Source organism: Grampus griseus, assembly GCF_964374135.1.
Source record: "Grampus griseus genome assembly, chromosome: 3".
Taxonomy (NCBI): Eukaryota; Metazoa; Chordata; class Mammalia; order Artiodactyla; family Delphinidae; genus Grampus; species Grampus griseus.
Window position 1 is genome coordinate 149749060 of NC_139019.1, and position 26010 is coordinate 149775069.

General features: G+C 40.5%; 1 protein-coding gene across 4 annotated transcripts in view; it reads left to right on the plus strand.

The window, feature by feature from the left end:
* SFXN1 (sideroflexin 1) overlaps positions 1-26010 on the plus strand; it is a 47703-nt gene that overhangs the window by 2443 nt on the left and 19250 nt on the right. For 3 of the 4 annotated variants that reach the window (XM_082651746.1, XM_082651749.1, XM_082651747.1), the window contains 3 exons: positions 12755-12927; positions 24572-24742; positions 25460-25558. In XM_082651746.1, coding sequence (XP_082507872.1) covers positions 12764-12927; positions 24572-24742; positions 25460-25558 — 434 coding nt within the window. In that variant the 5' untranslated portion in view covers positions 12755-12763. Of the gene's footprint in view, positions 1-10772; positions 10918-12754; positions 12928-24571; positions 24743-25459; positions 25559-26010 lie in introns of those variants that run through there. The other variant, XM_082651748.1, reaches the window with a different exon arrangement.

Consider the following 26010-nt stretch of genomic DNA (forward strand, 5'->3'; position numbering starts at 1 on the left):
AGAACTTCACTCATCATAAGAAATTGATTAAGAAACCCAAAGTTGATCTTGAGGTTCACCAGAATATGAACAATGATTGTATTGTTACCTGGGTGTTTTAAAGTTCATAGAAGAATGGGATCTGCCATGTGGATGGGGAGTGGAGGCAGGGAGTATGGTGGCAGGGAGACAGACAGAAGGCATTCATTCCCCATGGGTTCCTGATTCTACTACACAGGCCCCATGTCTCCATGCAGACCTGTCCCTGGAATAGAGGAGGGTATGCAACAGAAAGCCATTGCTGAGTGGAAATGCCCTTTGAAAGAATCTGCTTCTTAGCACAGGATTCAACTTTCTGATCTATAATTTTTTTTTTTTTTTTTTTTTTGCGGTACGCGGGCCTCTCACTGTTGTGGCCTCTCCCGTTGCGGAGCACAGGCTCCGGACGCGCAGGCTCAGCGGCCGTGGCTCACGGGCCCAGCCGCTCCGCGGCATGTGGGACCTTCCTGCACTGGGGCACGAACCCGTGTCCCCTGCATCGGCAGGCGGACTCTCAACCACTGCGCCACCAGGGAAGCCCCTCTGATCTATAATTTGATCTCTTGTGTGGCCATGCCCATAAGAGAGAAATGCTGTGTGTGGACGACCATCGCAAAGCCAAATGAGGAAATGTGTGCCTTCAATGAACGTGACTGCCCTTGCCAGACACATCACTTCTGGCCCCGCAAAGGTCAGAAGTGGGGTATAAAGTCAGGCCGAACTGCCTTCTTGGGCGTGGCCCTTGATTTCTCTGAGTAACTCTACAAAGTAGGGGGAAATTTCTTAGCTGAAGTGAGAATTTAGCAGTCTAGTAACGCGTGGAACACCTGTGTCTGGCCCACAATGGGTGCTCAGCCATGTACCCCTATAGTGACTTTGATAGGGTACATCACACCTCTCTGGCCCTAACTAAATAAACCAAGAGCAACCAGACTCTTTTTCAACTCTTTCAAATGCAGTAAACAACTGCATTATGTTAGTTAAAACATAACTAACAATAAGTTTCCAGTTTAATAATTTAATTATCGTTGTTAATCTTTAGCCAGGGTTAAAGGTCTTTCTTACCAAGTCCCTGAGAAAGCACATTCCCTGCTAGTTTGTTTTCTGTGAAGTTTTGGAAAATTCTTTTTTTTTTTCCAGTAGTTAAGCATTTTCTTGGCATGTAGCTAAAAGTTTGAAATAAAGCTTATCTCAGGGAAAATCACTTTTCTTAGGCATCATCTTCAGGAAGCCAAGTGCCCTTGCATTCCCCACCCTCCCCCCACCACCAACCCCACCAATACTACCAGCCACTGTGTTTCTGTGCAGGACTTGAGCCAATGAGGGCAGGAGATTCCTTGCTTGGAGAATGACATGTTAGTAATGACCCTACCTTTGTTTAGCCCTTTACACTTAATAAAGGTCAATAAAGCCCTCTTGCACACTTCAGTTTCCTAATTCTTCCAACTGTGTCAGCCAACTCTCATCTCCATCTTACAGACGAGAAAATTGAGGTTCAGAGAGGGGAGATGACTCCCCCAGTGACATGCTTAGAAAGGAAGAGACAGAGTCAGGACTCTAATCCAGATTGCAGTGGTTCAAGTCCAGTTCTCAATTCCGTGGTTTGGCAGGGTAGGTACTCAGCAGACCAGGCTGCAGGACAGGGAGCCTTCCTCGACAGGACCCAGCCAGCAACCAGCCTGAGTGGCCATGGAGTCATCTAAATATTTCTATTGCCCCTGAAAGAGGGTAAGAATCTTCCCTTAACTGGTAGGGCATTTGGTTATTTATCTATAGGTTTTATATCCTTTCCCACAGAGTGTTTCCCAAACTTAGCTGATCATAGGATACCCCTGGTGTATTTCTTAAGGATCACCTTCCTAGGCTCCACCCCCGCTTTCCTGAATCAGGATTTCCAGGAAGCCGCTTTCCAGGTCAGAACTACCTCCCCAAGGAGCAGGGATTCTGGAGCCAGGTAATAAAACGTCACACCCTGGCAGCACCGCTTCCTTGTAACCAAACCCTTATGAGGGTTAGATGGGGTAATATAAGGAGGGCTCTTATGATATGTGGTTATTAAACATTAGTGTTATTATTAAGCAGCATCCTAATTTTGCTGATAAAGATGCAGAAACTTGGGGCAGTGGGATAATGTGTACAAGGTCACAGAGTCGTCGGTGGAGCTGGCATTGGAACTCAGGTCTGTTGCCTCCACCAGCATAAGCCCCTAACCACTACACACCCCTGCCCTCATCACCTCCATCGGAGGATTCCAGGTTACAGGGCAGTTAGGGAGGTGCGGCTTGGAGCCAGAAATTCAAGTTCCACTAAACAACTGGTTCAGTAAAGTTATTTGGCAATGAAACTGATCACCGTTGTCTAATTGGAGCAGACTGTTTACCAGCCATGAAGGCTTGTGTGTGGTGGGAAGTGGTCCTGGGCCTCTGAGTCAGGGGGTGGTCCTCGCCCTTGCATAGCTGTGCACTGACTGTGTAACATCTAACCTAAAAGGGAGACAGTATTGCCCTCCCAGAATTGGTGATGAAGGTTGTGATATAACTTAAATAATGACTTGAAAAAAGATGGAGTTAAGTACCATTTCCAGTAGGCCTATAATGTGTAATACAATATTATGACTAGAGAATCTTTGTCATGGCACTCATTTTGGCTTTAAAAACTTATAAATTCTGTGACTGAGTTATTGTGGATGTTAAACCAGGTTTACTTCACTGAAATAATAGATATTTTTGAAAAGTGTGTACAGATTTGGATATGACAATCATTCATATCACAGTCTTCAATAAGGTTTACCCAGGTTAGTAATCTGATAACTCAGTTGAAGACTGCATGGACAGAGGTGGGTGATGTCCACCCATAATGAGTTCTATATGAGAAGGGTGTCTATAAGTACGTTTGGGGAAATTTAGGCTGTATTCATTAGAATGTGTTAGCCTTTCAGTTTATTTACCGCATGGTGGGTCTTTCCAAATCCAGGGCCAGGCCAGTGCTGGGTATAGGAGAGGCCTTCAGTGCATACTGAATGCATATATTAATTTTGTTTATGAATGAATGAATAAAGAAAACTTGGAGAAATTCATTTTGATGAGTTTTGATGAGGCTTCATGATACTATATTTACCCAAAACCCCTTAGCCAAGAGATTGAATTTTAGCAGGATTTTTTTTCCCCTCTAAGAGATTATTTCTATCCCCTTTGAGGGGTTAATTAATGTATATAATCTGTAAAATAATATCCTTAGGAATGACTCATTTAAATGCAATCTAATGCTATAAGTATTAATGGCCCCAGATAGCTGTCATTCTTAGTTTATTGATTTTGTCTTTCGGTAACAAAGCCTTGACTTTATTTCTTAGCATAAGTGATGTCAGTCACTACAGAAATTTTTTTTGAATCCCACTTTTTTTCTCATACAAAAAAATATTTTCATACCTTTACAATCCAAACTTTTCTTTGAAATCATTCATTTTAAAAAAAGATTCTTAAGTCAGAATTAACACGTCAGTTGGTCAAGTGTCAAAAAGCAACATTTTAGGGCATCCCTGGTGGCGCAGTGGTTGAGAGTCCACCTGCCGATGCAGGGGACGCGGGTTCGTGCCCGGGTCCGGGAGGATCCCACATGCCGCGGAGCGGCTGGGCCCGTGAGCCACGGCCGCTGAGCCTGCACATCCAGAGCCTGTGCTCCGCAACGGGAGAGGCCAGAACAGTGAGAGGCCCACGTACCGCAAAAAAAAAAAAAAAAAAAAAAAAGCAACATTATAACTATTTAAATATACAGACACCTCCTTTCACAGGTCAGTTCCTGTTAACGCCTCTGTTCCAGAATCTTCCAGCCTCCTTTGCTTCTCTACACCCCCTATTCCATCATTTCTTCAGGTCATGGAAACTGAGTTTGTTGAACATCAGAAATCTACTGATATGATTATGTGTAAACCGTAACATTCCACAGTTGACCATCTGCAGCTATTCAACCAGCTGGTCACTGGTTAGTAAATTTCTCCTTGGGAAGCTCTTCACTTAATCAATCTGTAGCTGTGATATTTCCACCTTTCCTGTCTCTCCTGTCTCTCCTTCTATAGCCTCTAAATTTCTGAAGATATTTCCACCCTTCTGCATAACTGTCAAAGCCTCAGATAGACGTGGCAGAGAGAAGATCCTCCCACTCATCTCTTCTCAGTCTGTCCATGGCATCTTTCACTTGCATGGCTTGTTGTAAAGCTGACACACTTGCACTTCCTTGAACACATTGTTTGGTGTCCCGTGCAGTCTGTCCCTTGGAGGTGTGGCATTTTCCCTTATCTCTGCCACCCCTGAAATTGGACGATATATACATATATGTATGTATATATACATATATGTACCTTGTTCTCTGAAACTTTCTTTTGAGCCATTGTGGCTTTGCAATCATCCGCGTGGTCCCCAGTATCATTGCTAGGGCTGTACAGCAGAATGACTTACCCAGTCTACTTTGCAGAAATTCTTAGCTGAGAAGCACTTGTTCTAAACTGTCACCATACATTGTCATGAAATACTGTCAGAACTGCGTGGTCAGTGGTGCTTAAGAACTCTCTGGAAAGGTATCTGATCTTTGACCAACGTCAACCTTGGTGAGGAGACAGAGAGGAAAGTCCAGAAACCACAAGTTCAGGGATGGCTGTGCTCTTCATGCATAAACCAGACAGTGGGGAAACCAAATCCATTTCTTCCCCTACCACCCCTGGGACTTCGCTTCCTTCCCACGAAGGTGCCCGCGGTGGCCCCAGCCCCTGGCCCACTGCTCGGTACCGAGTTTGTGGGGCGGATGATCCCAAAGCGCAGACCCCGGCAGCTGGTGGGCGTCCTGGATGCTGCAGGTCGCCGACCAAGTGACCAGCCCACCAAGCCCTGGCGATGAGGCAGGTAGGAAGGTGATGTACCCCAGGGACCCCCGCATAGCAACCAAGGCCATGGGTGTGCCTTGGCCCCGGAGGCCGCTACTGGGTCAGGAGCCCCAGCCGTGGCCCCCTGCGTCTTGGCCGGATGTGCAGAGCTGCTCCCAGGTCCACAACTGGAGGGAGACCAGTGATCCAGGGCAGCAGCGCCTGGATGCACTGTTTTTTTAGTGCAAAATAAGAAATATTTTTTTTGAAAACTGGACCCCTAATTATAGAAACTGGTTATTTTTTTAGAGTGGGAAAAAAGTGAAAACTGTTCCTGGGCTTGAAGGTTGGTGTGTGAAAATGCTTGTCTCATTGGAACATGGGAGTCCTAGTCAATAATTAAAATTTTATCTGGTTTGAGATCAGCTGTGTTTGTAAGAATGTTCATATGGTATTCCTGATTAGCCTTATGGTTTTGAAATTGGTGGGGGCAGGACAGGCGCTCAAGTCTAGTTGGTATTACTTACACCAGTATAGGGTTCTACTAAAATTCTTTTTAAAATTTTTTATTTATTTATTTTTATTGAAGTATAGTTGATTTACAATGTTGTGTTAGTTCCAGGTGTACCGTAAAGTGATTCAGATATATATATATATATATATATATATATATATATATATATATATATATATATATATGTTCTTTTTCAGATTCTTTTCCCATATAGGTTATCACAAAATACCAAGTATAGTTCCCTGTGCTATACACACAGGGAACTATAGGTGTAGGTCCTTGTTGTTTATTTTATATATAGTAGTGTATACATGGTACTCCCAAACTCCTAATTTATCCCTCCCTCGCCCCCCCTCCTTTCCCCTTTGGTAACCGTAAGTTTGTTTTCTAAATGAACTTATTTACAAAATAAAATCCTTTTAAGTAGGGGAAAAGAGTGCTGAATTAGTAGCCTATTGCTATTTAGCACATTACCACAAATGTACCTTAAAACAAAACAACTGTGTATTAGCTTACTGTTCTGAAGTCAGAAGCCAGAAGCCTAAATGGTTCTGTATTGCTTCTGGAGGCTCCAAGGGAGCATCTGTTTCCCTGCTGTTTCCAGCTTCCAGAAGCTGTGCACCTGCCTTGGCTCATGGCATCACTCCAAGCTCTGCTTGTCCCTTGTCACATCTACTTCTCTGATTCTGCCTCTCCTGCCTGCCTCTTTCTCTTATAAGGACCCTTGTGATTAACAGGCCCCCCTAGATAATCCAAGGTGGTTTCCTAGTCTCAAGAGCCTTAACTTAATCATACCAGCAGCCACCTTTGCCGCGTAAGGTAATCGATTCAGATCCTGTGGCGGTTGGGAGGTGGACATCTTTGGGCGGGCACGATTCTGCCCACCCCAAGTCTATACGAAGTGGATCAGTATGAGCGTTCAGTGTTGGGGTCTTGGTGGGCTTGGCCTGTCGTCTGATGATAAGCCTGCTTCCTCCCTTGCCGGGAGATAAGGGGGTAGCTGTGAGTGACGTCTCAGAATCTTACTTTCCTCTTCTGTGAAACGTGCACAATATGCGTAAAGCACAGCGTTGCGAAAACTGACATAGACTCTTCTGCCACTGGCACATGGTAGGGGCTTGCACTCTTAGGAAGCATCCAGCCCAGTTCCTTGTATGCAATAGAAACTCCGAAAATGTGGGGTTTCCTTTTCCCATCTATCTCCTTTCTCTTTGCCTTTTTAAGAAGGCACACTACTCTATATAAAACAGATAAGTAACAAGGTCCTACTGTATAGTACAGGGAACTGTATTCCGTATCTTATAATAACCTATAATGGAAAAGAATCTGAAAAAGAATACAGACACACATACTTACATACATAGGTGTATATATATATATATATATATATATATATATATATATATATATATATATATATCTGAATCACTTTGCTTTACACCAGAAACTAACGCAACATTGTAAATCAACTGTACTTCAATTAAAAACAAAAAAGAGACTTTGTGAGGCCTCCACAGCATTCTTCTCACATATACTATGGAGGCACCAGAGGGTTAGCGTAGCGCAGAGCTTCGTGGTGTGAGTAAAGCTGTTTTTATTGAAAGGAGAAAAGGAGAGCTTCAAAGATACCAATTCTGTGCAGACATTAATTGCTGTACTTTGGCGGGGGGGGGGAGGGGAATAGCTAAAAGAGAGTAATAGAGTAGAAAGAGTAAACTGGTTGACCAGTGCTCAGGAGGTCAGTTTGGCTTTGCATCCTCGCCCACTTCCTTCTGCCACCATCACCAGGAGCACACCCTGGACAAGTTATTTCCCCCTCTGTGCCTCTGTTTCCTACATGAAGAGAACATTGGGTGGATTATTTTTAAGATCCTCTCCAGCTCTTATGCAATAGAACATCTTTATTTTATGAAGCACCATGTTGTAAAACCAGATCATGTGTTCAACAGCTTGACCTGAAGCTTGCCCTATATTTAACAAATTGGAGATGGTTGGTTATTAAGAACTACAATTCTATGAAAGCTACATTTTAATTTTTTGTTTGTGCTATTGTTATATATATTAAGTGTGAAGGGGAAATAGTGAGAATTATACTTTAAAAGGAAGATATATTGCTTGGTACTCAATTTTATGAGAAAAAAATCAGTATCAGGTATCCACTGGGAAGCACTGCAGATTGCTCAGGCCTGGGGGAAGTCATAGGCGGCACAGAGAAAGATGCAGGGAAGGAAACAGCTCCCAGCTTCATGTAGAGTCCCAGCCTGGTGCCCAGAGAGCTGGAGGTCCAGACCCAGAGCGCCTGCAGAATCACATGCCCAGCCTTATGTGAGACCTCCTAGGTCTGAATCTCTAGAACGGCAATAGTATTTGTCTTTTTCAGAAGCTCTCCAGGTGATTTCAATGCGTTCTGTTGGTTAGGGACCACCGGTCTGTGCCGGTGACCTTGCAGGAATAAACAGTGCCCCGAAGAGGGGGCATTTAATGTGCTGTGCATTCACTTCCTACTTGCCATCACCATTGCTAAGAATTTTTAGAATTTGCCAAGATAACCATCTTTGTAGCGTTCCCATTCCCTAGATGGCCCTTCAGGAGTTGTATCCCCCTCTTCACTAGCCCAAGATGGGAGTAACCAACTACCAAGGTGTTCTTCCTTTTGGCCGATGGGACTACAAGTAGTCACCTGTCCTCCAGGACACCACGCTCTGCTGAGTTCCTACCCACTGGTCACTCTTTCTCAGCCTCCTTTGCTATAACTTAGTCTTTCCTGACCTCTTAACATTGGAGGTCTCGGATCTCTTCTCGGTTTACGTTCACTTGTCTGTCGCTCTCCCATTGCCTGAGTTTCAGCCGTCTCTGCTCACAGATGAAGATCTGCAGACTAAATCTCTCCTCTGAACTCTGGACTCTCGTACGCAACTGCCTCCTGGACATCTCCACTTGGAAGTCCCCTAGGCGTCACAAACTCCATCCATCCAAACCTGAACTTGCTGTTTGATCCCTGACACCTGCTTCTCCTCCAGTCAAACATCTTAGGAGTCATGCCTTTTCTTTCTCTCACACCCCACATCCAAGATGTCAGGAAATCCTGTTGGCTCCATCAACACAGTATCCAGAACGTCAGCACTTCTGGCCCCTCCTTGCTGCCACCTACGCCACCATCAGCCCTCTCCTGGATCCCTGCGGGAGCTTTACAATTGCTCTTCCTGCATCCACTCTGATAGCCCCACTGCGTTCTCCACACAGCAGCCAGAGACATCCTTTTCAGTTGTAAGTCCTCTGATTGGAGCCCACCAATGACTCCCATTTCCCTCAGGGTAAAATGCAAAGGCCTCACGGTGGCCACGAGGTGCCAAACAGAGTGATTCCAACTAAACCCCTCCCCATACCTCTCTGACCCCTCATCTCCTGTCTCCCTCCCTCTTCCTCTCTCCACCCCAGTTGCATGCCTTCTTGCTGTTCTTTGAAGACACCTGCTTCAGGGCCTTTGCAATGTCTGTTCCTTCTCCCTGGAATGCTGCTCCCCTGGATACGCACATGATTCAGTTCCTCACTTCTTTTTGAGCTTGCCCCATTGTTATTTTCTCCATGAGGCCTACCCCGACTGCCCTGTTTAAAAATGCAGTCTGTCCTCATGATGCTTCCCATTGTGATTCTTCCCCAAACCATTTATTACCTACTAATATAGTGGATACTTGGCTTACCTTGTTTATTGTCTGTCTAGCCTTCCATTGCCAGCACCCAACATCAGCTCCACCAAGGCAGGAATTTTTGTCTTTTGTTCACTGATTTAGCCCAAGAATCTGTCACGTGGTGGGTGCCCAGTCAGTGAACACTAAAGGTAGGAGCACTTTCTAGACCTTAAAGAAAAAACAAAGCTAAAAGTTTTGTCCTGGTCAGAATTTCATCTGTTCTGTATTTAGTATGCGATCTACTTGAGGGTAAGAATTATACCTTCTAGTGGTCCATTCAAAAACAGAAGTGAGTTAGACCAGATTGTCTGTCTTTTCTAGTTACATGATTATATGTAGCATTTATTTGGTGACGTTTAAGTATAGAAACAAATTGTGATCTATACGCCTAAGTGTAAATTCAAATTATGACCCTTGGACGAGGCCAGTGTCCTCACATTGGGGAAAATACAGAAATTGGGGGTAAGCATTTAGGAACTTTCATAACAATATGATAGAGTTCTAGTATATCTGCTGAACCTAATAATAAAAATGGGGGCTTTTGTATGTGTCCCACTTTTTTATTTCATTTTTTCAAAATTTATTTTTAATATAGTTTACAAAAGTATTGGTTCATGATGGGACCGGAAATTAGAACAACCAAAGCAGGTCCTTCGCCGGACATAGTTGAAGAGGCACTAATCAAATGGATACCGGGGCTGACTTAGGAAACTGGAGTAAAAAAAAAAAAAAAGCTTGAAACCTTCTGGACCTTTATGAATCGTCTCATAGATCTTCAGATTTTCCTCTCCTATAGTGATTTTCAACTTTTTTCTTTTTTGCTTTTTCTTCCCCCCCCCGCCAACCCTCAAGCATTAGAACCCTCCCTTTAAATGATCATTGCCATAAAACCCAGATGTAGAGAGCAGATGAAAGCAGACCTGCTCTAGTTGACTATAAACTCAGGGGCTCAGAACCCACCTGCTTGAATCCCCTCCACTCCCTGCAGGTCACTAGCATGCCTCAGCAGAGCCCTAGGTCCCTGCACACAAGTCTAAAAACACAAGTCTGAAAACACAAGTCTGGGTGTGAATTAGAGTTTTTGTTTGACTTTTTGTATGTTTTATAAATAATACATTTGGTACATTCTTATTCAAAATTGAGACATTTCTTCATACAATGACACAGCTCTTTGAAGTGAAAATTATATCCTTACATCCCTGGACTTGACGTTCATGGCTTAGAGGTGTCCTAATTTGAAATTTAGACACTTCTCTTATCATAGCCCAGCTGACTGAAAACCAGCAGGGACAAACCTTAGTTAAACAAAGTCATGTGTATTTCAATGAGGGAGACCACACACTGGAGGAACTGGGAGTGTCTCACCAACAAAGGAAAAGATAGGTCTTTCAGAGCATCTTGGAGAATGGTGGAACTTAGGGAAGTTTAATGAAGCAATATTTTGATTGGCTCAAAGCAGGGCTGGGTGTAAAGATCTGAACTGTGAAGTAGCCCATGACCTGGAAACTACAAAGTTTCCTTGGAAACTACAGAGTTAAGAAAGACATGGAAGGGACTTCCCTGGTGGCGCACTGGTTAAGAATCCTCCTGCCAATGCAGGGGACACAAGTTCAATCAAGCCCTGGTCCGGGAAGGTCCCACATGCTGTGGAGCAACTAAGCCTGTGCGCCACAACTACTGAGCCTGTGCTCTAGAGCCCGCAAGGCACAACTGCTGAGCCTGCCTTCCACAACTACTGAAGCGCATGCACGTAGAACCCATGCTTCGCAACAAAGAGAAGCCACCGCAATGAGAAGCCCACGCACCACAAGGAAGAGAAGCCCCTGCTCGCCACAACTAGAGTAAGCCCGCGTGCAGCAACGGAAACCCAACACAGCCAAAATAATAATAATAATAAATTAATTTTTTAAAAAAAGAAAAAAGACGTGGAATGTTGTGTCCAGAAACTCCCTAATCTGAAACTGCATCTGGGCTGGAAATCCAGGCTCCTTTTCTGTGTTAAAGTGGGATGATTCATTCTTCCTAGTATGATTTCAAACAGCAAAGTTTCTGACAGTCTGTGATTGTGGAGAACAGGGTTTCTCAATGAGATAAGAAAGCAGTGGTTACCCAAAGAAGGGGGTTGTTAGGACACCTTTTAGCTTCAGTGTGACCTTGGGAGAAATATGGTTTCCTATTAGCTTTGCAGCTGACTTTATCTGTGTTTGTCATCCCAGCCTGCTTTATGAATAATGGGGCTGATTTTTACTTTCTTACTCTCAACTGACCAGCTGTTTTACATATACTAGATTCCTCACATCTCTGGGCCTAACATGCTTGATTTTGATCCAGTGGGCCATGAAATGTGTTAATTTGAGATTCTGATAAAGTTCAAATGGCAGGCGTCTGCACCTGACATCTTAACAGACCTATGATCTAGTGAAGCTCTGAAAAATAACTTCATGAAAAATACCTGGAAAAGAAAGCCACTATAAGAACCAATATTAGAAATATAGAAAGAGGAAAGAGGTATGAGAAAGCAATGGTTTGAAGCCTTTATAGTGATAAGATCCTTTGACCTGCTAATATCACATAGAGAGATCTAGTTGAAGGAAGTCACCAGTTATGAGGAAAAAAATTAATAGACAAGGATACAGCATTATTTTTCATGGTGAAAAACTGAAAATAACATAAAGGTTGAAGGTGTTGCTAAATACCTGAAATGAATATTTAGTGCCATAGGGAGTGCTCGTGAAATAAGTACAGCAGGAAACAGTCAAGATATTAAAATATAGAGTATGATATCAACTTTATTTTTTTAGTTAGAGGATAATATGTATAGAAAATGTCTGCAAGGAAATATATCAAAACATCAACAATGGTTATTTCAGCATGGCTAAATTATAGCAGATTTTGTTTCTTTATTTTCTACAATAAGCTTATATTATTCAAAATACTACAATAAGCACGTATTACAGCAATACAAAGCAGCTCTAAAAATAAGCGTATATTACTCAGCGAAAGAAACTAGTTACTTTAGAAAGAAGTAATGGTTCTTAGCCAGAAAATAAGTATTTTATGAGGAAAATAATATGCTCTATGTTATTACTATTTATGGGGTTGTCAAAGTGTGTTTTTCCCACTATGACTCTGTTAGATTGAGGAGAATAATTTTTCATTTTTGATTGGTGGTTTATACGCTGAATAAGGCTGAATGAATCTGAATCTTGTTTTAATTCTAGACTTTTTAGCATGTAAGCCTTTTGGCATAATTAGTCACTTCTACTTGTAGGAAAAACAAATTTAGTAAACCAAAATGCCGCAGTAGTTTGACGTTGGTTCTTTCATCCAGAAAAAGTGTTTCAGACTTCAGACACTGTTATTGTTAATGTTATTTTTAACTCTTTATATTTTTTTCTGAAGAACAGATTTCCAAAGTAAGGGATGATGAAATACTATGTCCTCATAAAAAGAACTATGTGGGAAATCACTGGAATTTGGTTAAGATAAATTGAGATTTACAGACAAATTTAGCTTTGGATTTAAATAGCCTTTCTGCCATGTATAGCAAAATTATTTTCATAAATAGGAATGTAATGTAAATAACTCTTTATTTGAAGATCAGTGTGACTACAAAGTTCCTCAATGTGTAGTGACTTTGTAAGTCTTAACTAGGCCTGTCCTTTTGACCCTCTACAGTCCAGGACAATGTCTGGAGAACTTCCACCAAACATTAACATCAAGGAGCCTCGATGGGATCAAAGCACTTTCATTGGACGAGCCAGTCATTTCTTCACTGTAACTGATCCCAGGAATATTCTGTTAACCAACGAACAACTAGAGGATGCAAGGAAAGTAGTGCATGATTACAGGTAACATTAACAAGTATGCTTTGGGGCTTAATATATGAATAGATCATCATGTTACCCTATTGTCTTTAAACCTTCCCTTAGGGATTTTTCAACATTTTTTTTGCAATTGATTCCTTTTTATAAAAAAAAAAAAATGTAAGAAATAGGAAGACGTGTTTCATTCCCCATTGTTGACACTTAACACAGATACCCAGGGTGCGTAGTAACCTGAAAATAAGCCAGCCGTCCCTCCAACTTTAGGTGCGAATCCGTGAGGTCCCCTTTCTAGAGCCCTGCCTTCTGCTCGACAATACAACCACACCTGCATCCACAACTTTCTGTCTCCAGATAGAGACTGCATCTTACGAAAAGCAAGTCGTCAAGAATTAGGGTAGGTTGTTCGCTTCTTCTCAGATTAAGCCCCAGGGAATAAACCCCACGTACAGTAGCTCAGATGGGAAGGATGCTGGTGACACAGTTTGTAGGTTTGGGATGGACTCTGTCAGTTCAAAAAGCCAGGCATGAGGTGAGAGAAGAGACATGCTCTAAGGCAATGGTCACAACTTTCTTTTTTTTTTTAATTTATTTAATATTTTAATACAATTTTTAAAGGCTACACTCCATTTACAGTTACTACAAAATATTGGCTATATTCCCCGTGTTGTACAATACATCCTTGAGCCTATCTTACATCCAATAGTTTGTACCTCCCACTCCCCCACCCCTATGTTGCCCCGCCACACTATAACCGCTAGTTTGTTCTCTACATCTGTGAGCCTGCATCTTTTTTTTTTTTTTTTTTTTGCGGTACGCGGGCCTCTCACTGTTGTGGCCTCTCCCGTTGCGGAGCACAGGCTCCGGACGCGCAGGCTCAGTGGCCATGGCTCTCAGGCATGTGGGATCTTCCCGGACCGGGGCATGAACCCGTGTCCCCTGCATTGGCAGGCGGACTCTCAACCACTGCGCCACCAGGGAAGCCCAAGCCTGCATCTTTTTTGTTACATTTACTAGTTTGTTGTATATATATGTATATGTTCCACATATAAGTGATATCATACAGCATTTGTCTTTCTCTGTCTGACCTATTTCACTTAGTATAATGCCCTCCAAGTCCATCCATGTTGCTGCAAATGGCAGAATTTCATTCTTTTTTATGGCTGAGTAGTATTCCTGTGTGTGTGTGTGTGTGTGTGTGTGTGCGCGCGTGCCACATCTTCTTTAGCCATCCATCTGCTGATGGACATGCAGCTTTCTTGATAGAAGACCATATAAGAAATATTTCAGCCTTCGTGGACTACAGAGGATTTCTGTCTTATTCTAAATGTTCTGCCTAGTCTTAGTGTCTTGGGGGTTTGCTTGCTTGTTTGTTTGTTTTCCAGGGCTTTTTGTTTGGTTGGTTGTTTTACAATCCTTTAAAAGATGTAAAAATCACTCTTAGCTAGCCAGCCATACAGGCCACAGACAGTAGTTTGCTGACTCCTGCTCTCAGGGAAAGTCAGCCATACGCTGAGAATTGGATTAGTGGGAGCTGTGAGCCTAAACATGCCAAGAATAATCCATGCAAGGCACGTATTTGACTGTCACATGGGTAGTCAGCGAGGCCACCAAGGGCGGTCGATAAACTTTGTTACCAAACAGTGAGTCTGGCCAGGTCTTAGCATGCGCAGCCGTGCAGAAAGAGGGCTCCCTGGGAAGCAGAACGTCCTGGAGCCCTACGAGCAAGTCCTGAGGAACGAGGCAGAGGAAGACGGCAGAAGTGCATTTCAGAATTCCGGCAAGTCAATGTTCCATGATGCTGGAATAAAAGCCATAAAAAGAGGAGAGGTGGAGATGTAAAGACAGCTAGAGGAGTTGAAAAGAAGCCATAAAAGCGATTGCAAAGCCCCTAAACTTGTAAGAGCAAAATTAAAATCTTCACTGGAGGCAGCGGTGGAGAAGTAATGACATCAATGGTACCGAGAAAAAAGTGGAAACAGAGATGCTGGGGATAAACCTGAGTCACTCTCCAAGGGTGAAGATCTGAGGTCGGCACACTTTTTCTGCAAAGGGCCAGATGATAAATATTTTCAGCTGTGCAGGCCCTACAGTCTCATCCTCTGTTGTTTTGCTTGTTCACCACCCATTAAAAATGGAAAAACCATTCTTAGCGCACCAGCTATTCAGAAATAGGTGTGGGCTGTAGTTTGTCAACTCCTGATATAGATGAAAAGGTGAGAGTGTGAAAAGGATTATATTTCAGGGGACTAGAGGATGGAGAGTGAAGATATAATTTATTGATGCTTCTCAAGGAGAAACTAGAAAAATGCGAAAGATGTCATAGTAAGTAGATAAAAGAATTGTCCTGTAGTGAGGACAGACATCCACAAATTAGGCTCACCCTGTTTCAGGCAAAGAGACCCACGTATGGAGATTTTTTTTTTCTTTTTTCTACAAACCAACTTCTAAAAATTTCGTAAGCATTCAAACAGTGAAAAAAAGTTATTAAAAAAGAACAAATGACAGAGAAGTCTCAATCTTCTTATCTATGTACTGAGTGCCAGAGGACAGTAAAGGAACGTGTGCCGAGTTTCCAGGAGAAAGCATGTAACCCAGGAATTTTATACCAGAGTGTCTCTGTTTACAGAGGCAACAGAAAAATACATAACAACATCAAAAATAAACTCCTCATAAATCCTTCTTGAGAGGTCAGGAGATGAAGCAAAATTGAGTTCAAAACTAGGAAATCCATAGTATATTGTGATTCCTCAAACAATTCAAAATAGAATTACCATATGATCCAGCCATTCTACTTCTGAGTATATATCCAAAAGAATGGGAAGCAGGGTCTTGAACAGATATTTGCACACCCATGTTCATAGTGGCATTACTCATAATAGACAAAGGTGGAAGCAACCCAAGTGTCCATGGATGGATGAATGGAAAAATAAAACGTCATATATTCACGCAATAGAATACTATTCAGCCTTAAAAAGGAAGGGAATCCTAACACATGCTACAACATGGATTAACCTTGAAGACATTATGCTAAGTGAAATAAGCCAGTCAGAAGAGGACAAATTATTGTACAATACTACTTATATAATGTGCCAGGAGTAGCCAAATTCATAGAGAGGGAAAATAGAATGGTGGTTGCCAGGGCCTAGGGGGCCGGGGAATCAGGAGTTACTGTTTAACAAATACAGTCTCAGTTGGAGACGATGAAAACATTCTGGAGATAGATGGATGGTGGCAGTAGTTGGACAATAACATGAATATGCTTAGTACCACAAAACTGTACAGTTAAAAATGGTTGAGATGGTAAACTTTATGTTATATACTGTATTACAGTAAAAAAAAAAGCTGTAATATAAATAGACTAGTGATGAATGTCAAAACTGTTAAAATAGAAACAGTTGTTACATTTCTAGTTATAAAGCAATGTATAGGCAAAAAGAAGTTTTAAGTGTTTTGTAAAAAATAGTAATAGCTATCTGAATCTAAAGCCCTAGATTGTAGTATCAAAAAAAATTTTTTTTAATTAAAAAAAAGGAAGAGGGGGAATTAAAAGTATACCAAATATTTATCTTAAATAGGAGTTGGACTCAAAAGTATGTATGGTTTGGCCCTTTACCATGTTAGAGAAATGTATCTTAGAATGGTTTTGAGAATCTTTTTTTGTTTTGCGGTACGCGGGCCTCTCACTGTTGTGGCCTCTCCCGTTGGCGGAGCACAGGCTCCAGACACGCAGATTCAGCAGCCACGGCTCACGGGCCCAGCCGTTCCGCGGCATGTGGGATCTTCCCGGACCAGGGCACGAACCTGTGTCCCCTGCATCGGCAGGCGGACTCTCAACCACTGCACCACCAGGGAAGCCCGGTTTTGAGAATCTTAATGGTAACCACTAGTCAAGTTAAATCTTAGTATATATCTTCTAAAACCCCAAAGGCATAAAAACAAAGACAGCGTAATAAGTATAACTAAAGGTAAAACCAAAAAACTGTCATAGAAGCTTTTAAAATAACGTAAAACAAGATGGAGGAGGCCAGACAGCTTAGTAATAACAGTATGTGTAAAAGGGATTAAAACCCTCTATTAAAATCAGAGACTTTAAAATTGTGTAAAAACACTTAAAAAGCTCAACAGTGACATGACATCCCAATCAGAATGCATGAGAGTTGCTAGCTACATGACTAATCTCTGTATGAGGTCACTGTGCATGGAAAAATACAATGACTTCCTCCAAGAATCGTTGAGCACCTCACCTTCTTTTCTCTTCACCTTTTAAGGAATATAAAACCCTTAAAGTCTGTGTCATAAATTGCTCCACTGGGGATTAGGTGTAATGCTGCTTTTATATTCATTATATATCTATATATCTATATCTATATCTTTATCTATATATTCATCAGTAAAACCAATTTGTGAATTAATGGATAAGAAATACCCCAGAGTTCTCCCCCTACCCACTAAGAGACAAATTAGCTGTGAACTCTCAGAGGAGAATAGCTCAAAGGGTTAGTTGGAGTCAAGGAAGTATCATGTACAGTGTACCTTCAAGGAATATGAATACCAATAATCTGTAGTCCTCATGGGATACCAACATACTATTTTAGTATGAATCCAAAGGGAGGTAATAAAAATGGCTAACATTACAAAGCAGGACAAAGGTAACTGCAAATAAAAAGGAAGCTGTATGAAAATCGGACAAAATTCAGTTCAGGGCGAATAGATCAGAAAAATTTGATATTTATAAAATGACCATGTTTGGTATTCATGAACTAGTTAATGTTACATCAAAATATACAAAGAAAAGACTGTTAGAAGTACAGACAGAACTTGATTAATCACGTCAGAATTGTTCAGTACTTTAACTGTACAAAAAGAAAAACCAAAAGTAAAATTACAAAGTAAAAATAATGAGAAAATTAATATGAAAACTTAAGGAATTGTGTCAAAATTGTACTCTGAGTGGAAGTTTATAGTTTTACATGTCTCTCTGATTAAACGTTAAAGGCTTACAACAAATGAACTGAGACTTCAGCTTAAGAAATTAAAGAACAGCACAAAATAATAAAAAGAAAATAGCAATAGCACATGCTGTGTAATGATACTGCCTGAAGCACTTCATGTGCATTCATTTACACCTCAGCAGCCCTTGAAGGTAGGTGCTCTCGTTATGCCCATTTTTCAGATGAAAGAACTAAGGCACAAAAGTCAAAGTCCTGCCACTGTTAAGTGGCAGAGCCAGCATAGAAACTCAGACAGTCTGACTCCACAGTTCATGCTGTTAACCACTATATAGACTGTTTTTCAAAGAAAACAGAGAGAAGGTCATTTTTTTAAGGTCAGAAATTAACAGAATTGAAAAATACATGAAAAACTGGTTCTCTGATAAGCCCAGAGAAAGATAAGCCTCTGGCACATCTAATCAATATAAAATAAATAAATAAAACTCAAAGTATGTAACAAGAAGATAAGAAAGTTGCCTGTGAGAAATAGAAATATAAAAATGAAGGGGATTCCCTGGTGGCGCAGTGGTTAAGAATCCTCCTGCCAGTGCAGGGGACATGGGTTCGATCCCTGGTCGGGGAAGATCCCACATGCAGCAGAGCAGCTAAGCCTGTGTGCCACAGCTACTGAGCCTGCGCTCTAGAGCCCGCAAGCCACAACTACTGAAACCCATGCGCTTAGGGCCCGTGCTCTGCAACAAGAGAAGCCACTACGATGAGAAGCCCGTGTACCGCAACGAAGAGTAGCCCCCGCTCACCACAACTAGAGAAAGCCCGTGCGCAGCAATGAAGACCCAACGTAGCCAAAAATAAGTTAATTTTTTTTTAAAAAATGAAGCCTACTATGTAGCTCTTTGCTAAAAATTTTAGAAATATTCGTGAAATGTCTAGCCTTCTATGAATATATAAATTACCAAAATTGACTCAATCCAAAATAAGGCAAGGAAAGAGAAAAAAAAGGAACAAGGAAGAGATGAGACAAACAGAAAACAAAGAGCAAGATGGCAGAATAAATAAATAAAAATAAAACTTTCCCACAAAAATCTCCAAGGCCAATTAGCATCACAGGTGAAAGAAATTATTTCTTCACAGAAAGAAACTATATCAATTCCATCACAAACTTTCTCAGAAAATAAAAGAGGGGGAAAGACTTCTTCATCCTTTTTTTTTTTTTTGCGGTACGTGGGCCTCTCACTGTTGTGGCCTCTCCCATTGCAGAGCACAGGCTCCGGACGTGCAGGCTCAGCGGCCATGGCTCACAGGCCCAGCTGCTCCGCGGCATGTGGGATCTTCCCGGACCAGGGCACAAACCTGTGTCCCCTGCATTGGCAGGCGTACTCTCGGCCACCAGGGAAGCCCTTCTTCATCCATTTTATGAGACCACTGATAGCAAAACCAAAGGGATTACAAGACAAAAATTACAGACCAATATCCCTCATAAATATAGACACAAAAACTCCTCAACAAAATTTACAACTTAAATCTAGCCATCTTTAAAAGGGATAATACCCAAAATAAGCAGAACCCAAATATGGTTCGTCACAAGACTGCAAGTTCATTTTAACATTTGGAAATCACTGTATCAGTAGACTATGACAGAAAAACATACAGTCTTCTCAGTAAGTGCAGAAAAAGCAGACAAAATCCAACATCCCTTCATGATAAAACTCTCAGCAAACTAGGAATAGAAGGAATAAAGTACATCTAAGAAAAGCCTATAACTAACACCAAACTTAATGATGAAAGAATGAAAACTTTCCCCCTGAGATCAGGAACAAGGCAGGGAGTTCAGCTTTCACTACGTTTATTCAGCATTGGACTAGCATAGCTAGTCCAATAAGAAAAAAAGAGCAACAAAAATAAAAGATGTACAGATAGGAAAGGAACTAAAACTCTCTTCATTCACAGAAAACATGATCATCTATATAGAAAGAATCTACCAAAAATGCAAATAGAGTGTTTAGCACAGTCACAAGATATAAGATCAATATACAAAAATCAGTTGGGTTTCTGTATAGTAACAATTAACAACTGGAAGTTGAAATTTTAAAAATCATATTTTCAGTAGCAACAAAAATATTAAATGCATGATTTCAAGACTTACTGTAAAGCTCAAGTAATCAAAACAGTATAGATATATAGATCAGTGGAACAGTATAGAGGATCCTGAAATAGACTCAAACATATATAGTCAATTGATTTTTAAATAAAGGTGTCTGGATAATTCAATAGAGAAAGAATATTCTGTTCAATGAGTGGTTCTGGAAAAAATGGATTTCCACATAAAAAAAGAGTATTAATCTTTAAACAAAATCATAAACATAACTTGAAATAGATGATAGACCTAAATATACAAGCTAACACTGTAAAATTTCTAGAAGAAAACAAGATAAAATCTGTATGACTTTGGGATAGGCAAAGGTTTCTTAGATAAGACATAAGCATGAACAATAAGGGAAAAGATATGTCTCTCCACTTCGTAAGACACTGTTTAGAAAACAAAAATGCAATTCACAGACTGGAAGAAAATACTTGCAAAACGTATAGCTCATAAAGGACTTATGTCCAGAAGAGATAAAGAATTCTTTTCATTCCAACCCAATTTGTTTAAATGGTCAAAAGATTTGAATAGGCTGATGACACTAAACCAAAGAAAATACAGAAATATCAAGTAAGCCTATGGAAAGATGCTGAACATCATTAGTTGCTAGGGAAATGCAAATTAAAACCACAATGAAATATCACCTCACACCTGTCAGAATCAAAAAGACAACAAATAACAACTTTTGGCGAGGATGTGAAGAAAAGGGAACCCTTCTGCCCTTTTAGTGGGAATGTAAATTGGTGCAGCCACCTATGGAAAATAGTATGGAGGTTTCTTTAAAAATTAAAAATAGAACTACTGTACGATCCAGCAATTCCATTCCTGGGTATTTATTCAAAGAAAACAAAAACACTAATTAGAAAAAGATATATGTACCCCTGTGTTTATTACAGCATTATTTACAATAGCCAAGATAATAGAAGCAATGTAAGTGCCAATCAATAGGTGAATGGATAAGAAGATGTGGTATATATAGATATGTAAAACATCTATTACTCAGCCATAAAAAAGAATGAAATCTTGTCATTTCCAACAACACAGATGGACTTGCATGTATTATGCTAAGTGAAAATAAGTCAGACAGCGAAAGACAAATACTGTATGATTTTACTTACATGTAGAATCTAAAAAATAAAACAAATGAACATAAAACAAAAGCAAACTCATAGATACGGAGAACAAACAGGTGGTTGCCATAGGAAAGGGGGTTGGGGGGAGGAGAGAAATTGGTGAGGGAGATTAAGAGGTTCAAACTCCCAATTACAAAATAAATGAGTCACAGGTATACATGAGGTACAGTACAGTGTGGGGCTATGTCAATAACTATAATTTTAATATCTTTGTAAGATGACAGATGGTAACTAGACTTATTGTGGTGATCACTTTGAAATGTACAGAAGTACCGAATCACTATGTTGTGTACCAGGAACTAACATAGTGTTGTAGGTCAATTATACTTCAAAAACAAACAAGCAGACAGACAAACGCATAGAAAAAGAGATCAGATTTGTGCTTACCAGAGGCGGGGGTTGGGAGAGGGGGAATTGGCTGAAGGCAGTCAGAAGGTATAAACTTCCAGTTATAAAATAAATAAGTACTTGGGATGTGATGTACAACATGGTAAATAGAATTAACACTGCTGTACGTTATATATGAAAGTTGTTACGAGAGTAAAGTCTGAGTTCTCATCAGCAGGACAAATATTTTTTTTCTCTGTCTTTAATTTTGTATCTGTATGAGATGATGAATGTTCACTAAACTATTGTGCTGATCATTTCATGATGTATGTAAGTCAAGTCATTATGCTGGATGCGTTCAACTTAGACAGTGCTGTATGTCAACTATATCTCAACGAAACTGGAAGAAAAGAGTATACATTGGAATGTCTAAAAATGAAAAACAAAACAAAAACCACAATGAGATACCATTTTCTACCTACTAGAATGGCTAAAAAGAGAATTGATAAATACCTGTGGTCCATTCATTGAATGGAGTACCACTCAGCAATTAACCGGTCACTGATACAACAAAGATGCATCTGAAAGCACTATGCAAAGTTGAAGAAGCCAGACACATACTACTACTTGCTCGTATGATTCCATTCATGTGAAATTCTCAGAGGCAATACTGTAGTGGTAGAAAGCAGATCTATGGTTGCTGGGCAGTGCAGGGAATGACTCCTAAGGGGCCTGAGGGAACTTTGGGGGAGATGAAAATATTCTATACCATGATTCTGAAGGTGGTTACACCACCGTGTACATTTTTCAAAACTCATCAAATTGTATACTTAAATGAATGACTTTTATAATATTTAAATGATACCTTAATAAAGAGATTTAATTTCTTTTAATGTTATGGGGACATAGAACACAAAAAGATGCTTTCCCCTTTGGTAACCGTAGGTTTGTTTTCTATTAGACAGTGTTTTTCAATTTCATTCCTAAGAACTATATATATATATATATATATATATATATATATATAAAATACCTGGGAATTAACTTACCCAGAAGTAGGAGGCAAGTACAGACCACTGGGCGACATTAAAAGATGCCTTTGAGTAACTGGAGAAATATGTGGTAGGCCTGGATAGAAAGTCTTATTGCTGTAGAGATAGCAGTTCTCTTCAGCTTAATATAGTTTTGGTCAAAATACAATTGCGATCCCCTATAACATTAACAAAATAATTGTAAGAGTTACCTGGAAGAACAAATTACTGGGTGTAAGTAAGGCACTTTTGAGAAAGCAGACGAAGAGTAGTGGAGTGAAGGACCATTGCTCTACCAGATATTCAAAGGGACCCTCAGTTAAAATGGTGGGTTTGGCAGCACGAGGTGCAGATGATGGGCACACTGTAGAAAGTCCAGCCTAACATTCACAAAAGTTCATGATGGTAAATATAGCATTGAAATCTTGGTCTTGGAAGGGCAGACCAGCCAACTGGAATCTAAAATTAAGCAATTTCACATATTCATATCTTAAGATAAATTTCAAATAGCTTAAAACTGTGACCAAAAAAAAAAAACTATTAGGAAAATGCAAAGAACTATATAGGTGAACATACCTATAATCTTGAAGTGGGTCACACCTTTCTAGGCAGGAACTCCATTTGTTCCTACCTGACTGCATAATCATAAAAATTTTCAGGGTGGCAGATAACATAACTAAACAAAATTATCCACATTGTATAAAGAATATAACAGGTTACCTAAATAATAATGATGCTACTGCTGCTGAGGATAAAAAAAAAAAAAAGACATACTCAAGTAGAGGAAAAGGATAAAAGATATATTTACAGTTTTAATATTTTACATAGCTTTTGTCTCAGCAAATGTACTCATTTCTTTCTAAATAATCTTGGATGGGGGAAAAGTTTTATTTATAAGGATATTTACTTCCTTATCCCTTACCAATGGAAAAGGTTAAAAGCAATTAAAATGTCCAACAGTAGGGGATTGGTATAATTTCTAAGGCTGCCATAGCACATTACCACAAACTGAGTGGCTTAATACAACAGAGAAATTTATTCTCTCACAGTTCCAGACTCTAGAAGTCTGAAATCAAGGTGTTGGCAGGGCTCTGCTCCTTCTGACGGCTCTAGGGCAGAATCCCTCCTTTCCTCTTCCAGCTTCTGGTGGCCCTAGGCTTGTAACTACGTCACTCAAATCTCTGCCTCTGTCATCACATGTCCTTCTTTGCGTGGCTGCACTTGGTCGTATAAAGGCATCAATCATTTGATCTGCTCCCTCCCGCCCCCGCCAATCCAGCATGACCTCATCTTAACTATGTAATTACATCTGCAAAGACCCTGTTTATAAATAAGGTCACATTTTGAGGTTCCAGGTGGACAAGAATTTTAGGGGGGGACACTATTCAACCCAGTACAGATGATATAGAAGAATATCTAAAGATATAGAGAAATGTTTACAAAATATTATTGAATAAAAAAGGTGATTTGATACCATGCCTTTAAATAAAAATATCATGTATAATAGATCCAATAAAAGCCTGAAAGGGCATTTACCAAAGCATTGCTAGTGGTGCTAAGTTGGGAGAGGCTTGAATGATTTTAATTGTGTTAATGAATTCCTGTATTTTCTAAATTTTTTGCAATGAATATGTGTTTCTTTGATAAAGAGGAAAAATAGTGAGCCTTTCTTATCTAGGTTTTCAAACTATAGGTTTAAAAATGAATTCATATTCTTGATTGCTACAACTTTTGTCTAATGAGTTAAAAATAGCATTTACAGAGTTCAAAGTACATTTTTAAATGTCATTTAAAACAAAGACTATTTCAAAGTTGAATACTTCCCTATTATACAAGATGCTTTTGTTTTTCCAAATTATAGGCAATTTGAGGTTTATGGGTTTGACGTGCTCATTTTAAGTGTTTATTGTCTTTTGTGTTATTAGAATTTTCCCTGACTCTGTAATAGTTAGATTTGTCACTCCATCCAGACACAGATGTTCTAGGTAAACATAAACTCCAGAACATTCTAGCTACATGTCTCCAGAGCACTGGTGAGATATTTGGAATGAACAATCGCCGTGTTATTTGTTGCTGTTTTCCTAGGCAAGGAATTGTTCCTCCGGGTCTCACAGAAAATGAGTTATGGAGAGCCAAGTACATCTATGATTCAGCTTTTCATCCCGACACTGGTGAAAAGATGATCTTGATAGGAAGGATGTCAGCTCAGGTTCCAATGAACATGACCATCACAGGTTGTATGATGACATTCTATAGGTGAGTTCTGGCAATGTAACGACAGTTTGTTTGCTTTATATTCCAGAAGCTTAAAGTACATTTTTTTTATGTGAGTGGTTTAATCGAAATAAATGTCATTTCATGTGGCGTTTCAGTTTGTATAAATGTTGCAACTCTAGGGGGTTGTTTTACCTTTTCCCTCTATTGAGTAGAACTCTCCTTGTTGCCCAAAAGGAGGTTGAATTTCTCCCTAAATCTTAGACCCAAAAGAAAATGAGAAAGAAAATAAAAAGATCCTCTAAGCAGATTCTGTTTAATCCATTCATATGCTATAGGTATAAGTATAGGTGTAGGTGTAGACATGTAGTGAGGAGGGACCAGAAATAGCCTACAAATGGCTTTTTTCCCTAAGAGAAGGGACCTGACATTAATCACATTAATTGAGTGCCCACTCTTTGCTGGGCTCCCTTACAAATTTAAGATAAAATTTAAATAAGTTATCTCCATCCTCACCCTAACCCTCTGAGTTTGTTGCTATCCATATCTAACGAATGAGGAAACTGAGAATCAGAAAAGGTAAAAATCTGCCCAGCCACACCGGTCCTCGGCCTCTGACCCAGAACACACAGTCCTGGACCCAGCGTTCTCCCTTCTCCAGTCCATCTCCTCTCGGGTTACTGGTGCTCGTGTTGTCCATTCTGCATGGCGGCTGATTCACAAGCGCTGGTGGGTATGTGATGGATCGATCTGTTTCAGGACCACACCAGCAGTGCTGTTCTGGCAGTGGATCAACCAGTCCTTCAATGCCGTGGTCAATTACACCAACAGAAGTGGAGATGCTCCCCTCACTGTAAAGTAAGACTGGAAGATTTAACTGTCCTCTGCACTTCTCTGGGGTTCATTTGATTCACTGGTGATGCTCTCCTGGTTAAAAAAGTATATTTGTACAAATTGTTTATACGGTTTGGAATCCTAGGGAGCATATTTTTCAGTAGTGTTTCTTTTCCTCCCTTTCTATGTAGGTAACGGTTTTTTGCAGCCTGCCTTTCCAGACATCATCCAGGCCGTTAGTGGCTCTGGTAGGAGGACATGGTTCCCACACCCTAGGGCGCATCCCCGCCTCACCCCCGCAGAACACACAGCAGGCAGCTCAGGGCTGGCCTGTGTGACATGACACACTGTACCCCCAACCACCCTGTGGGTGTAGACAGATACCAACATCAAAAGTAGCAGAATCAACAGTGTGATCTCTGCAGAAATCCAGGGGAATTTTGTATCTGATTTGTCTTTAAAATAGGACGCCTCCG